Genomic DNA, 14,933 nt, shown 5'->3' on the forward strand with positions numbered 1-14,933 from the left:
TCTTCATGTGTCTGGAAGGACTGCAGGTAGAGTGCAGGTCACAAACATAAAGTGAAAAGTGGAAAGAGTACAATTTCTACAGTAAATACACACTGACCACTATTTATCGTCCTCATTCTTGTTAATAATTTAAAATGTGCTTGTTAATTTTTTTTTTTCTTTCAAAGTGTATGGCAGGAAAAGTTTTGCTTTTATTCTTGCATCTAGACAAAAATTAAATATCAAGCTCCATATTAATTCATGTGGGAATCTATAACGAGCCCTTGATAAATATAGAACTGTAGCTGAAATGGAGAAGCCAGTAAATTCATATCAAATGTTACACCCTGAATATAAAAGTCACTCAGCTGTAGCTGCTGATTAGATTCCCTCCTCCACAGCCAAGGTACAAAACACTAGCAGCTTAAAACACTGTGACTTCACATTGTTGTAGGTTTTGTTGGGCATTTTTTTGTTTTGTTTTGTTTTGTTTTTTTCAAAACATCTGCATTTTCACTATAAAATGTTGGTACTTTCCTTAGTTTATGGTTATGGTTTATTGGTGTCAGTTTTAGTTGTTGTTGTTTTACACACCATATTTGAAAATGAATGAAAAGGGTTTTTTTATGCAAGAGAACAAGACAGAAATTGATTACTGAATATTTCAATTGAAGGTAATGTGTTTTTAAAAGTGTAATTTAATTTAATTTTGTGTTTGTTTTTCTTTTTTTGTTATCATGAATCATTTTTAATCATATTTTATTTTTATTGATTTTTTTTTCAGGCAGAAAAAAAAGTATAATAAGTATGTTCATTCAGCTTTAACATACTGGGACACTTATCATGTTTCATTGTCAGTGTTTTCTCTTTTAGGTTTCCCATTAAGTAAAGAGAATGGAAAAAAACAAAACAGTTTCAACCGATATTCTGGAGGTCCAAGGTTTTGACATTTCTCCACAGTTAACGTATCCTCTCTTTTCCTTACTGCTCTTTGTTTACTTCACCCTGCTTTTTTCTAACATTGGAGTCCTTTTGCTTATCATTTCTCAGAAGAGTTTGCACCAGCCAATGTATTTTCTATTTTGTAACCTGTCTGTCAATGATCTCATAGGTAACACAGTCCTGCTGCCTCAGCTAATGGCTCACATCTTGGCAACCGAACGGTTTATCACCTACAAACAGTGTGTGGTTCAGGCTTTTCAAAGTCACACATTTGGATCGGCTTCACATATGATCCTCATCATTATGGCAATTGATAGATATGCGGCGATATGCCACCCCTTAAGGTATAGTTCCATTATGACAACCAGAGCTGTGGTTGGGCTGTCCGCAGCTGCCTGGGGGGTGTCAGTAGTGCTTGTGTCTATATTAATAGGTCTTACTGTGAGGCTGTCCCGCTGCAGATCCACTATACAAAATTCTTACTGTGACAATGCATCACTATTCAAGCTTTCTTGTGAGGACGTGTCCATAAACAATATCTATGGACTCTTTTTCACTGTGCTGCTGTTTACTAGTTCAATTGCAAGCATAGCTGCCACCTATTTTAGAATTGCTTTCATTTGCTGGATTAAGAAAAACAATGACTTAAAAAACAAAGCGCTGCAAACATGTGCAAGCCACCTTGTTCTTTATCTGATCATGCTCTGGTCAGGATTTTTAACAATTATTTTGCATCGTTTCCCAAATTACCCAGTCTTAAGGAAAATTGCATCTGTTTTATTTCATGTTGTCCCTGCTAATCTGAATCCAATAATTTATGGAATGCAAACGAGATCATTAAGACATAAAATTACTGAAATACTAAAAAGAAAAGTGACTCCATCCTAATATTTTTTATCTTAAATTTACAGTACTAATGATAATATATTTTATTTATAGGCGCCTTTAAATACCCTGAAGGTCACATTAGTACAAAATAAATAAATGAAATAAGGCTTGAATCTAGGTACATGTATTATTAAAGGTTTTCACTGGTTGCGACTAAAAGGTACCTATTTTAGATTAACCTTTCTTTTAACTGAAGTTCCAGTTCCTTTTTGAAAAGTCTTTCAACAGCTCAATAACAATAACAACAGCATAAAATGACAAGACATCAGAATGAGTGACGCATTAATTTTCCTCCCACCCATGTATTCAAATCTAAATGTTTTCTACCAACCTTTTTTTTTAAGTGGGGCCAGGCCTACACACTTCTATTGATTGATTGCTGAAAAGCCATTAAAATAATATCTATGACAGAGCATAAAATAAATAAAAATGTCCTTATAATCAGTATCACTATGCATGTATTTGGAGCTGAGTAATGCATTTGTTTTCAGTAAGCTTGTGGGTTTTTTTCTGTGTAGTCATTGTTAATAACTTACAACCCAAAACTTGTGCTCAAAAAGTTAGTAATGTTTATTTATTTATTTTACTTTAATAGAGTATCACAATACAAATACAAAATGTATTTATTGTACATATACCAATAGGGAATATATTTTCAGTTGTTTATTATGTACCCTTGCAACTATTATTTTCCATCTAACGCTAACTGAAGCTTCTGAGGCTTCTTTGTCATATCCTATTAATAACAAAAGGCTTTTAGAGGTTTTTTTTTAACTAATTCTTTACTCATAAAAGCCAACTAAGACTACTGTGTGGCTAAAGATAATAAGAAATGCCAGTGATAAAATATTTCCTTGGTGAATGGCTGTTTGGATCAACTTAATCAATTCATTCTAATCCATTATCAACACTGTTCTGTATTGTTTGGCATGATTGTGTGCAAGGAGTTGTCTTTCACACCTTCAAATTAGGACCATCAGATAGAAGGAAAATATTTTTTACCAAAAATATTGTAGCGTCCCTCGACAGAAGACACAGACGATCAGCGTTCCAGTTACCGGTGTTTATTCAGAAGACTAACACGGGCCATAGCCATAGCCAACGCCAAAACAACAGCGAAAAAGTGCGCTCTACAGCAACAGCACAACCCCCGACACTCTCCTTCACTTCAGCCCCCACACACACACTCTCTCTAACCCCCACCCCCCGAACACTCTCAGCCAACCACACACCTGCTCTCCTCCAGACTCTCTGTCATTGGTAGCTGATTTGATTGACAGCCAACCGGCCTCTAGACTACTGCACATTCAAGGACACTCAGTAAATCACCATGCTGCGGGTGTGGTCCAACTATGCAATAAGTAACTGGCAATTCTGAACACAAAACACTGATAACACAACAGTCAACTAACTTGTAACCCAGTCCATTACAATATATTTCTGAATTAAAAAAAAAAAAAAGTACCATTATAATCCCCCTAAAATACTTTCCTTGTCTTTCTGCATGCCACATGCATCTGGATTATCCAGGACAGATTATTTTCCCATGACATTTTACTGTAATTCTTCTCTACTTCTGTTAATGTGACATTGCATTGTAGTGCATTTTCTAACAGTTTTGAACAGAGTACTGCTGACTAAGCATTCAGACTATTTTCCTTTCTGGTCGAGATTAAAGAGGGCTATCCCTCTCTAAAACATATAGATGAGGGATTATACCAAGAGCTAAACTAATGGCTGCAAACTATGAGATTTCACGGTTAATGCATAAGTGTTACACTAGCGGCATCATCATAAGCATGTTATATGTTTTAGAGAAACTGGTAACACAATTTCTATCAAAGGGTCTTGTGCTAGTATAATTATTTTATACCCATGCCAGCTGTTATATTTTCATGGATTTATAAATTAGTCAAACAAGCCATGTGAAGAATTAAAAGAGCATTGAACCCTCTCAGGGTTCACTGGAGGCCTTACTTTCTCAGGACACCACCATAACCATAGTAACTGCTTTTGACTTAACTGCTGAACGGATAATTGGAGGTGAGCTTCCCTCCCTCCAAGACATCTACAGGAAGCGGTGCCTGAGGAAAGCGGGGAGGATCATCAAGGACTCCAGTCACCCCAGCCATAAACTGTTCAGACTGCTTCCATCAGGAAGGAGGTTCTGCAGCATCCGGTCCCGTACCAGCAGACTGAGAGACAGCTTCTTCCACCAGGCCATCAGACTGCTGAACACGTCATAGACACCTCAGCTTCACTACTGGAACTTTAACATTATGCACTCCATACTGTACAGTAATGCCACTGTTTTGCACATGTCTCAACTCTGTATATTTTTATATATTTTATTTATTGTTGACTCTATTTAATTTGTAAAATATGTGTACACACACACACACACACACACATAGAAAAATATTTAGTATACACATCCAGAAATGCATATACTATTATATATTGTACATATATTTATTATTTTCAGATTTAGCCATTCTTGTATTTTGCTTGTTTACATTATTGTATTTGCACAACTCTGTTGCTTGTGAAGCTCGCACACAAGAATTTCACTCACATGTGCTGTACCAATGTACCTGCACATGTGATGTGACAATAAAAGTGATTTGATTTGATTTGATTTGATTTGATTTGATTTGATTTGCTTTGTCAGATTTTGGGTTGGAGGAGGGCTGGAGCCTGTTTTAGTGAGGGGTGGGATAAACCCTGGGCACATCACCAATCTATCACAGGGCTATTCAGCTGATTTTAATCTCTGCAATCAACCTGACATGTGTGTCTTTGGACTGAGGGAGCAAGCTGTTCGCCCAAGAACAGGGAGAATATAGAAGCTCCACACAAAAAAGCCTCAGGTGCTGACTGTTTTGAATGAAAAACCCTCTTTCTGTGACATGACAATGATGACCACTATATAAAAGTTACTGTCACATCACGGGTTCGTGAGGTCCCATTTTGGACCCTCTATTTGAAAATTATGGGCATTACCATTTAGGCTTTTTGGAGACAAAAGTGACAACATTAGGTTCATTCATAGATCTATAATTAACCTTGCATTACAGATACCTGCTAATTAGTGCAGATACCCAGTCTCATTAAGTGAGCAATGCGTCTTTAACACTTTAATACCTCTTGCATAAGTCACAGTGCATTTTAAATGGGTGAGCCATAAAATAATAAGAAATAATTCAAATATATAATAAATCACCCTGTAAATGGGAATTTTTCCCATAGAGACTTAAATGGTTTATGAACCAGGACGAAAACATGTTTATTTCTGCTCAAAAGTTGTGTTTTTCAACAGTCAGTCTCAAGTGGCTAATTAAGTATTCAAGGAAACTGCAAGTAACAGTTTTTGCTGCTTAAATGAGCTGTATGTTTATTTCATCACTTCACTATTTCGTTTCGTATCAGTAAATTAATTGATTCTTTTCTGGAATGTGGACATTTTAAATTTTCCTGCAACAATAAGACATTTCTTAAGCAACAGCGGATAATATTTATTTGTTGCTTGTTGATATTAGTTTATGAACACCTTAAATAAAGGGGAAATAAAAGTTGCTATATAGAAATTAATCTGTATTTTATTTTTTAAAAGAAGAACTCAATAGTGAACAACTGAAAAAATATCATTATCATAAAATATATAGATTTGACAAAAGAACTTCCCACTTCTTGGGTGAGTGGAATAACTTTCACATAGCAAGGGGAGAAAGTCCATAAACAACAACTTTATCAAAGATTTAATTCTACTCACAAAAAGGTTTGTAATAGGAGATGAAATCTCAAACATTCCTGGAAATATGAGAAACTTTTACAGAATCTGATAATACTGGATTATTCCTGTCCTAACCTGGAATAATCTTTATGCTATTAACAGCATTTCATGCTGTCACCAAACCTTCTGAAAAGGTCTGCAGTTATATGGTTTTGCCCATGATGAGAAGGCTCATGAAAAACACCATAATGAAAAAAATCCACATGAAGAAGCGGTCTAAAACTTTGGCCACCTTCTTCCACTCTCCAGTCCTTTTCTGCGTGGCCCTCTGATCTCTGTGGCAGTTGGCTATATACTCTATGTTACGCAAGAGCTGTGTTTCATTGCTTTGGATGCTGCAGGAAATCTCTCTGTCTTTTTTCTCTCCATCACTCACTCCTCCCTTCCTGCATCTCCTCCCCTCCCCTGAGTCACCACAGTCCAGGCTTGCAAAAATGCCATTCTTCCAAGAGCTGTAGTTGCTAGTAGGGTTCTTCCCGATTGAGCCTATAGGAGACAGCATCTGATCCATGTCTTCTTTTTCCTCTGTGGGCATAGGTCCCACTATCTCTTGTCTTCTCTCCATTCTGAAGATGCAGTCCTCTCTGCCCGGTCCCGCCTGACCATTCATGGTGCAGTTGGTGTTCTGTACAGGAGGAGGCTCCTGTTTCTCTGGCTGAGGTGACATGCAGTTCTCCCCAACTTCATACACAAAGCACATTCTGGCCATGTACTGCAGAATGACTTTCTTGGCCCATTTGGGAACAGGCTTGGCATCAGGGCCACAGTGGTGTATGTTCATGACAAATATGGTCAGAGCAGTGGAGGCTGTAATCATTGTCATTGTTGCAATGTAATATTTTCCTGTGGAAGGAAATAAGATGAGAAAATCTGTGAACAGATTTGTAGTGCATTACTATCACGCATACTGGGATTTGATTCTTACCAATTAGTGGTACATTCTCAGAGGGGGGCATGATCTCTGCAACCAGTAACTGAAAGACAGTGAGTGCCAGCATCACTGTGACACCCAATGACACCTTCTCTCCAGAGTCAGCAGGAAGGTAGAAACCAAGTGGTGCCAGAAAAGAGATCATCACACATGGTATGAGCAGGTTGAAGACATAGAAGGATGCTTTCCTCTTAAGTTTCAGTGTGTAGGTCACATCTGGGTATGGGTCAGCACAGCAACCATAAAGAACAATGCTCTTCTTAGCTGGCATACCAAGCACCTCCCACTCAACGTTTTCCACCAGGTCAGCCAGGTCAGCACTCTCCATTGCATTAAGGATGTCAAGCTGGTTACCGTTGTAGGTCCAGGAGCCGTAGGTGAACCGGCATTGCTGAGCATCAAAGGGGAAGAAAGACACATCCACTTTGCATGAGCTCTTAGTGATTGCTGGAGAATCCCACATTATCTGTCCATCATGTCGAATCACCACATTGGTGTCCATGGGACCAGTGAAATGATCATCTGCGCTAAAAAACAAAGAAATCATTGCTGAAAAAACAATGTTCAACAACACTGTAAATTCATACTAGGAGCAAATTTTGAATAGGTCTTTTACAAAAACAGCTTTGATTAGTTTCAAACTGGAAAGGCACAAGTACACTAGGTAAGGATCGTGTCTGTTTTTATTGCTTTTCAATAATATAACATGATTATGTTTAATGTTTCAGCATCCTTTAGTTTCAATGACACTTTTAAACCATGGGAGGCATCATTATATGGAATTACTTTACACCTACTTACCTAATACTTTCTTGCACTTTCAATCACTTTTCTAAAATTCAAATTTTATGGTTTTGTTTTTATAGTTGCCTAGACTGTTGTATATGCTGCATTATTGGACTATAAGAAGCAGTCGGCATAGGCCTGTACACCTACAAATGACAGCTTCAAAGCATGTTTAGCTTGTGTATTTCATATTGGGCAGAATGTCGTCATACAGTATTGAATTTGTGAACTCTATGCCCATCCAACCTACCTGTTATAGAGAACTATATCAGGTCTCCATACATAACTACCCGGTATGCGGATGGTATCAAGGCCGTCATAATCATCTTTATTCCATTTAAGGTGTGCATCAAACCACACTTGCCGTATCCATAAATATGCAGTTAGAATTTGGTTTCGCTCATCCTGTAATATATTGAGAAAGGTGATCATAAAAGGGGAATATTACAGTTAAAACAGTAAAAATAAAAAATAAAACACAATAAAATAAAATACAAAACAGCAATACAGATATATGTGTATCTGCATGGATCAATTTCACTCATACGGTTATGTGCACTGTGGGAGTTTACCATGTCAATTATCTGGGAGAGTGTAACCTGTAGAGTTACATTCAGGATGGTGTTTGTGTCCTCTACAGGCCTCAGTGCGCTAGTGTAGTTTGTGAACAAATCCTTTAGGAGTTTCTGAGCATATCTTCCATGAGCACACCAACAAGCTAGGGCAAGGAACAAAACAGTTTAAAGCTATGTTAACACAAAACATGTGATGCATTTCAGTATTCATGTATTTCCATTTTAATCGAGAAAAATATGTGTTTGCTATGAAAGGCATGCTGGTGTGATCATGAATCATTAGATTTTCAAGCCAGTGACATGCACAGCAAAGGCAGTGCTGTGGATTTAGAGGGTTGCAAGAAAAGGGAAAAACATGTGGGGCATGTGAGACAAAATATGGATGGTACAGCAGATGGTGGTAGGGAACAAAGGGCAATGGCAATCTATATTTCCCTTCTATAAGGCTCTAGAAATAGACCAAACACATCTGCCAACATGTGCCAACAGTGACTTTCGCTGCTAAAGCTCTGTATATGGAGTGCAACATGCAACATTAATCCAGTGAACAAACAACAAATAAAAATGAGCCTAAACCTGGAGGCAAAGTATTGGGAAATATTCGTCAAACGCACGAAGCCATTATTCACGCATTAAAATAAAATCTAATTAAAATAATCACTCATCAATCAGGAAACGAGCAGGAAGAGTTTTCAACAGGAAACGTAGTTTATAGCACTAAATTTATTCCCAGTGTCAACAATGGATTTGGACTAACCAGATGTTAACCTCGAGTCCTGTTTCAATAAAGCCTCTGAGCTGGATGCAAAGAAGGTCTACAGGATTATGATGACAGCAAAATCCCCAAACAGCTGGCAACAAGTTTGCGGATTGCGGGAAACAGCTTGAGGGGGAGAGGAAATATGAGGTGAAAAGGATGTTCTATAAAATATAATAGATGCAATGAAATACAGATGACTGGGATCACACGTCCAACCACACTTTATAGAAAAATGTTATCTAAAGCTTTCTTCTCTGCTAGGACAGTTTTAATATAGTTCCCTTTCATATGATATTAAACCAACCTAAATAGGAACGCAAAACTGATCGACATACCGACATCGTTTTAGATTATACGAGGTAAACAGAAAATAAAACGAAAGTAAACTTACTCGGCAAAATACCGACACACAGCAGCCAGCGGAATAAAGTCTTCGCCATTCGCCATTGTTTCATCTTGCTGAAGCAAATGCCCTCCATCCGAGAACCATTTGAACTGCTCTGTCCCCAAACACGTTTTATTCGCCGAAAATAGTCTTTACAAAAACACACCGATGGGGGAAGTCAGCAGCGATGTAATCCGGTGCTGTACAAGCCCAACAAGCGCTCAGGAAGGGGCGGGACAGAACGAATCCAGCTGATACGACCACGTGTACACCTTGCACAAACACGGCGAGTTAAAGGTGGTGTTGTGTATTATCTTTGATGGGGTTTTGGTGGCGAATTAATGATAATAAGAACAGTCCCCTGTTTGCTGTGATTCAGCACCACGGAGAGCTACCGGCAACTAACAAACAAATAATAACACATTTCTCGCTCCTTGTCTTCGGGCTAAATCTGGCCAATGATTTTTTTTTTTAAAGATAATAATTACATAATACATAATTTGCATTATGTCGAAATATATATGCTGTAGCAATCACAACACTGTCCTCCTCGACTTTCTCTTCCGGGTGCTGGTGGTCCCCACCTACTCGTTTTACACGACAAGGATGCTACACCCGCAGGGCCGTTATCATCTCATCGGAGCATTCATCTGAGGTGCAAACAACAAAACAAACAAAACAAACACCCCCTAAAATGCGGGAATTTAAAATGACTGGATGAGCCGAGCAGTGTTTTAGGCGATCGACGATAGCTGATTGAGAAATGCACGTCCACCGCCCTGCATACTTAAATATTATTGTTACAGCGTAGGTATTGTTGGGAGAGACCACTGGCAAACAGTAAACAGGGTGAAGGTAGGATGGATTTAGCCATTACATGTTCAGTAAATTCACGCGAATGTTTTAAATCTGAAATGTTCCCGAGTGGTTCAAGATAAATATTGACCTTATGGATGTACTTGACATGTTTACTCATCTCCAGTCTATTTTCTTCTTACCTAGCATAGCTACAGATGCCAAGAGCGTTATATCCCGTATGTGATCATCTTTACACGATTGTTTCTTTTCCCGCTGTCGCAATCTAAAATGCTACAAAGTTCAAATATTTTGGGGCATGAAAGACCCCTGGTTATTAGGGTATCCTTCGCCACCTGTGTTCTGGCGACTGTGTGCCTACCCCTGCTCGGGCTCATCACTTGTGTCTTCATATCCTCTGTTTTTCATTTTGAAGATGCCACTGGTACACACTGCCAGGTAATGTGTATGTTTAGTTCTATGGTAGTAGTTGCAATACCTTATTATGTATTGATTATATATTTTTAACCTAAACAAAATTCTTGATGTGTGTTTAGGTTCCTAATTACCTGCCATCTATAAGTGCCTCTATCAGCTTAAGTCCTGAGTGCCACATTTGGCGATTCTGCATTGGACTACACTCAGCACCAAGGTTACTGGTGGCTTTTACCTACTTCAAGTTTTACAAGGCTCGCTTTGCTACCAGGTTTCCAGAGAGTTTACTCAGCTGTTTAAACCTGGGCTTTTCTATATCTGAAAACATTGGACTCTTGTTGCTCACATACGTATCATCCACTGAAACTTACTGTGAGTATTCTGAATTTAGTTTGCATTTTTGTACAGGCCTTGTCTGCACAAATATAGTGTAATACTATAATAATAATACTGATAATACTATTACCTATTCTTGTACATTAAAAACAAGCAGTTTCAGTTGTGCTAAGTATGATATGACTGGTGGTTGGTGCATTTATGTAAAGTTTAATAACATATTATCACAAGTTCTCCCCATTTGTTGGTCAAATTTCCCTTCCTCTTTGTGTTTTTGCTCCTTAGTTGTGCATAAGGAAGGTTTTGTCCTGTTCATTGTAAGTTCTCTAATCTACATGTTGATAACCTGCCGTTTATGGAAATCTATTAAGAAATATTCCTTAAGTCCTGAGGTAAGAAATAGCAAATGAGGCACTAGAACTTAAAAACTGCCATATCATTTGTAGAATTACAGTCAATTTCAGTATTTGTTTACTTTGTTGTGCCCTCACAGGATGCCAAGTCTCACCACTGGAAAGTGCGTTTCTTACTTCTCAATGTATGTTTCTGTGCTTTTGCCGGATTCTTTTACTGGAAACACAACATGTACTGTGAATCAGGGAGTGAGTATTTAACCCATCCTTATGTTTCTGTGTGGATTGTGTGCTGCTTTATTAATATTAATCATCAACCATCATATTTACAGTAATGCAAATATTCACAATATTCTGACCAAATTATATTTTTTCTGTACTCTGTTTCTTCTTTTATCAGGTTACACATTCTTTGCCCTGTTTGAGTATCTAGTTGTTTTCTCCAATATGGCCTTCCATCTTACAGCCGTGTGGGACTTTAAGAGCCGGGAGGTCATGCTCATTTCATCTTCAGAGGATAAAGACTTCTGACTAGAAAGTCAAGGACTAGGTACTACATGTACCACCCCCCAACCACCTGATGATAGCAGCCTTGATCCTGCTGAAGCGGAAGGGTGGGATGAAGGCCTTTTCCATATATTTCCATGATGACCAGTCACAAATCCTTAGTGAGTGATGATGTCTGACAAATGAACATAAGATATGCACATGTGCTACTGTAGGGGTATTAGGATAACTTTAAGTGCATTCTTTTGCCTCAGTGTCTCATTCATGGATGCCTTCACCAACCTACATGATGTTATGTAATGTGACATTTTAACTTTTATACACTGCACAGCAAATTTGTGGTCATACTAGAAATGTGCCAAAGTAAAGTGATAGTTCTTCAAGTATGCTTGGCTTTTATTTTGAAATATAAACTCAAGGATAGGAAATGGATGCATTCTGAATTCTAAGCCTTAGTGTCCAGCTTCAGAAACACTGCACTCTATTTAGAGTCCTCAAAAAAGATTGGCACCGATACTCACTTTCATGTAATAAAATGCAATATTCAGGTTGCTGTTGACAAAGCGCTTTATTCTATGTTATTACTTATTTATGGTTTATTTTTTAAGGGCAAGTATATTACATGAACCACATTACACACCAGAGTATTTTTAATCTTAGCTAGTTTGCCATGCCCATTCCTAGTCGGGCTTTTAAAACACAAACAGAGACATAATAAAGTTCAGTAAATCATAACTTTAAATACTTCTGCAATACTGGCAGTTGAAATGTTAATTTAACACTTTTCAAAACAGATTTCCTCAGTAATATGTGAGGAACTGTGCACACTATTGTGTCCTGATTACCTAACTCTTCGCTGTGCACCAAAATTAAATCCCCCAATAAAAACCTGTAGATTTAAATGAAAGAGTATACTCCAGATTGACATGCCATATCAACAGATTTAGGAAAAACATGATAAAATCAAATTTAATTAAAGTACCTAAATTAAAAACAATCAATCAATCAATCAATCAATCAATCAATGAACCGTGTAAAATTATCCAATACAGTGAATACCTTACCTGAGAAAGTCCTATATTTGTGAAACTGATAATACTCAGGTCTTGTTAACACTGTGTTGGGGATAGATTCACATTTTTGTGATGATGGTTAAATTGGCAGGTTACAGCTCAAAGTTAAGATCAGCCTATAATGTCAATACACAAGCCTATATTATCTGATCTCAATACCAGGAAGGTTCAGCTAAAAATACCTATGTAACTGGCAAATTTAATTTAGGGTGCACAATTTAAGTTTGTTTAGCCTGACTACCTTTACACAACTTCAGCGCATCTCTTTATACTAGTTATACCATTATCAGTACCATATCTGTTGGTGCCTGTCCTGTTTAGGCCTTACACTTTCCATGTATGCACAAAGGAATTCCTGCACATGGAAATAAATTTGTCTGGTTAAAGTTTAAATGGAATTGTTTGCATATTTGTGCAAACTGTGCTGTGTCTAATAAACAAATCACTGTAAAGGTTATTTCATCGTTCTAACAGAACTTAAAATATATATGCACTTCAACTTATGATTGACTTAAGACATCATTATATGCTACTGTTCATTTGTATTATACCACCAAGATTGTAAGGTAGTCTCAAAATATTTCCTCTGTATATATCTTGCAATATGATTGAATTTGCACTGCTCTGAAGTTTCTTATAATCCACCATATATCTAAACCAGATGATGCAAATGATCAAAGCTTAATATTGTGTAGGTTCTAATATTAAACAATCTATCAATCAATAATATTAACCAAATATTATGTGACAAATGTATGTGAAGCGCATCACTAAAAGTTTATTACTTTGTTCTTCTGTTTTCAGATGAAGTAGTCAGTAAATATCTTCAATATGTCATTAAAGATTTTTAAAAAAGCTATATAATACTGAAACCTATGAACCATGATGTGATGACAGTAATTTTCTCCAATATTAATTATTTTATTTGCACTCAAACTTAAGGATATTTACCATAATATACTGGCATGACTTGGAAAATACCTCAGTGTGCAGGTTTACTCTACAGGAAAGCTACAGGACCCTGTGTTAGCCCAAACAGTCAACATTGCAGACATATACTCTGCAAAGTCTGTACATGTGTTTAATAACAGGAATTCTAAAAAAAAAAAAAAATGAGTAAGAAAAGTAACAACAAATAATATATTTTTCTTTTTAATTCAAGCACCATTATTCTTTTAAATAGAGGTCTCTATCAAACAGTCAAGGTTTCCCTTTATAGTATAACTCTGAATTGATAACCAGATCAGTAACAGTCAAATAAAATTTTTGGACACCTAAAATTTCTCAGCAAAAGCCATAAACCTTCTTCAAATGTATCTTAGTTCAACAGAGCAGCATGTTTTGGGGCATTAGATCCCCTTTACTTCAAGAGGTGTCCTGCCAACCTTTGCTGGTGTGCATGCAGGAACGTATTGCACTTCTTGGATTTCCACCTCGACACACCCTTTGGACAGAGGTCACACCATTCCAGCCTTTCACAGTGAAGCAGCAGATGTCCACACCTGTCCTAACACGCATCTAGTTGTGTTGTTGCTGTGAATATCCTGGGATGTAGCCTTCCTTTTGAAACAACACATGTGGTGGAGAATATGATTACATTTATCCAGCTTAAAATGCTGGCATGTTGACTTGCTTAAAATTGTGAGCAACTGCCAAGCAAAACCTGGATTGGTGTCTCATTCAATAAGACACCGATGAGCCAGCAATCTGAGATGCACAGGACAAGGATGTATCTAAGCAAGGCAAGGCAAGGCAAGTTTATTTATATAGCACGATTCAACAACAAGGTGATTCAAAGTGCTTTACAGAGACATTAAAGAACAAAAACAAATAAAAAGCATGATTTAAAGTTGATTAAAAAAACTGTAGATAAAATCAAAACAGTTGATCAGCTGAAACACTCAGTTTATTTAAATCCAGGTTGAAGACTCACCTGTTCTCAGCTGCATTTGAATAAAGCACCAAATCCACACTTTAAGCTTAAATTTCAAAACTTACATTTAACTACTGATTTTATCTACTGTTCTGATTTTATCTGTTTTGATTTTATATACTGTTGTTTGTTTGTTTGTTTGTTTGTTTGTTTGTTAATTAGTTAGTTAGTTTATTTGCTTGTTTTAATCAATTTTAAATCATGCTTTTTATTTGTTCTTGTTTCTAATGTCTCTGTAAAGCACTTTGAATCACCTTGTTGTTGAATTGTGCTATACAAATAAACTTGCCTTGCCTTGCCTTGCCTTGCCTTGCCTTGCCTTGATAAAATCAGTAGTTAAAATGTAAGTTTTGAAATGTAGCTTAACAGTGTGGATTTGGTGTTTTATTGAAATGCAGCTGAGAATAGAAGAGTCTTCAACCTGGATTTAAATAAACTGAGTGTTTCAGTTGATCTGAGGCT

The 14,933-nt window shown here is 37.1% G+C and overlaps 3 protein-coding genes across 3 annotated transcripts; 2 read left to right on the top strand and 1 right to left on the bottom strand.

The window, feature by feature from the left end:
* Window positions 1-873: 873 nt before the first annotated feature.
* Window positions 874-1,809, top strand: LOC113036386 (olfactory receptor 7C1-like). Its single transcript, XM_026192716.1, has one exon. The coding sequence runs from the start codon at window positions 874-876 to the stop codon at window positions 1,807-1,809; it is 936 nt and encodes a 311-aa protein (XP_026048501.1).
* A 3,581-nt stretch (window positions 1,810-5,390) lies between these two features.
* On the bottom strand, window positions 5,391-9,248 carry chrna10a (cholinergic receptor, nicotinic, alpha 10a). Its single transcript, XM_026193526.1, has 5 exons — window positions 9,046-9,248; window positions 7,892-8,037; window positions 7,570-7,724; window positions 6,528-7,060; window positions 5,391-6,445 (listed from the first exon to the last, which is right to left on the bottom strand). The coding sequence occupies exons 1-5, from the start codon at window positions 9,131-9,133 to the stop codon at window positions 5,745-5,747; spliced, it is 1,623 nt and encodes a 540-aa protein (XP_026049311.1). The 5' UTR covers window positions 9,134-9,248; the 3' UTR covers window positions 5,391-5,744.
* A 357-nt stretch (window positions 9,249-9,605) lies between these two features.
* On the top strand, window positions 9,606-14,307 carry LOC113036922 (post-GPI attachment to proteins factor 2-like). Its single transcript, XM_026193527.1, has 5 exons — window positions 9,606-10,293; window positions 10,392-10,641; window positions 10,891-10,997; window positions 11,099-11,207; window positions 11,359-14,307. The coding sequence occupies exons 1-5, from the start codon at window positions 10,126-10,128 to the stop codon at window positions 11,487-11,489; spliced, it is 765 nt and encodes a 254-aa protein (XP_026049312.1). The 5' UTR covers window positions 9,606-10,125; the 3' UTR covers window positions 11,490-14,307.
* Window positions 14,308-14,933: the final 626 nt, after the last annotated feature.

The sequence above is a fragment of the Astatotilapia calliptera genome, chromosome 14 (genome assembly GCF_900246225.1).
Source record: "Astatotilapia calliptera chromosome 14, fAstCal1.2, whole genome shotgun sequence".
NCBI lineage: Eukaryota > Metazoa > Chordata > Actinopteri > Cichliformes > Cichlidae > Astatotilapia > Astatotilapia calliptera.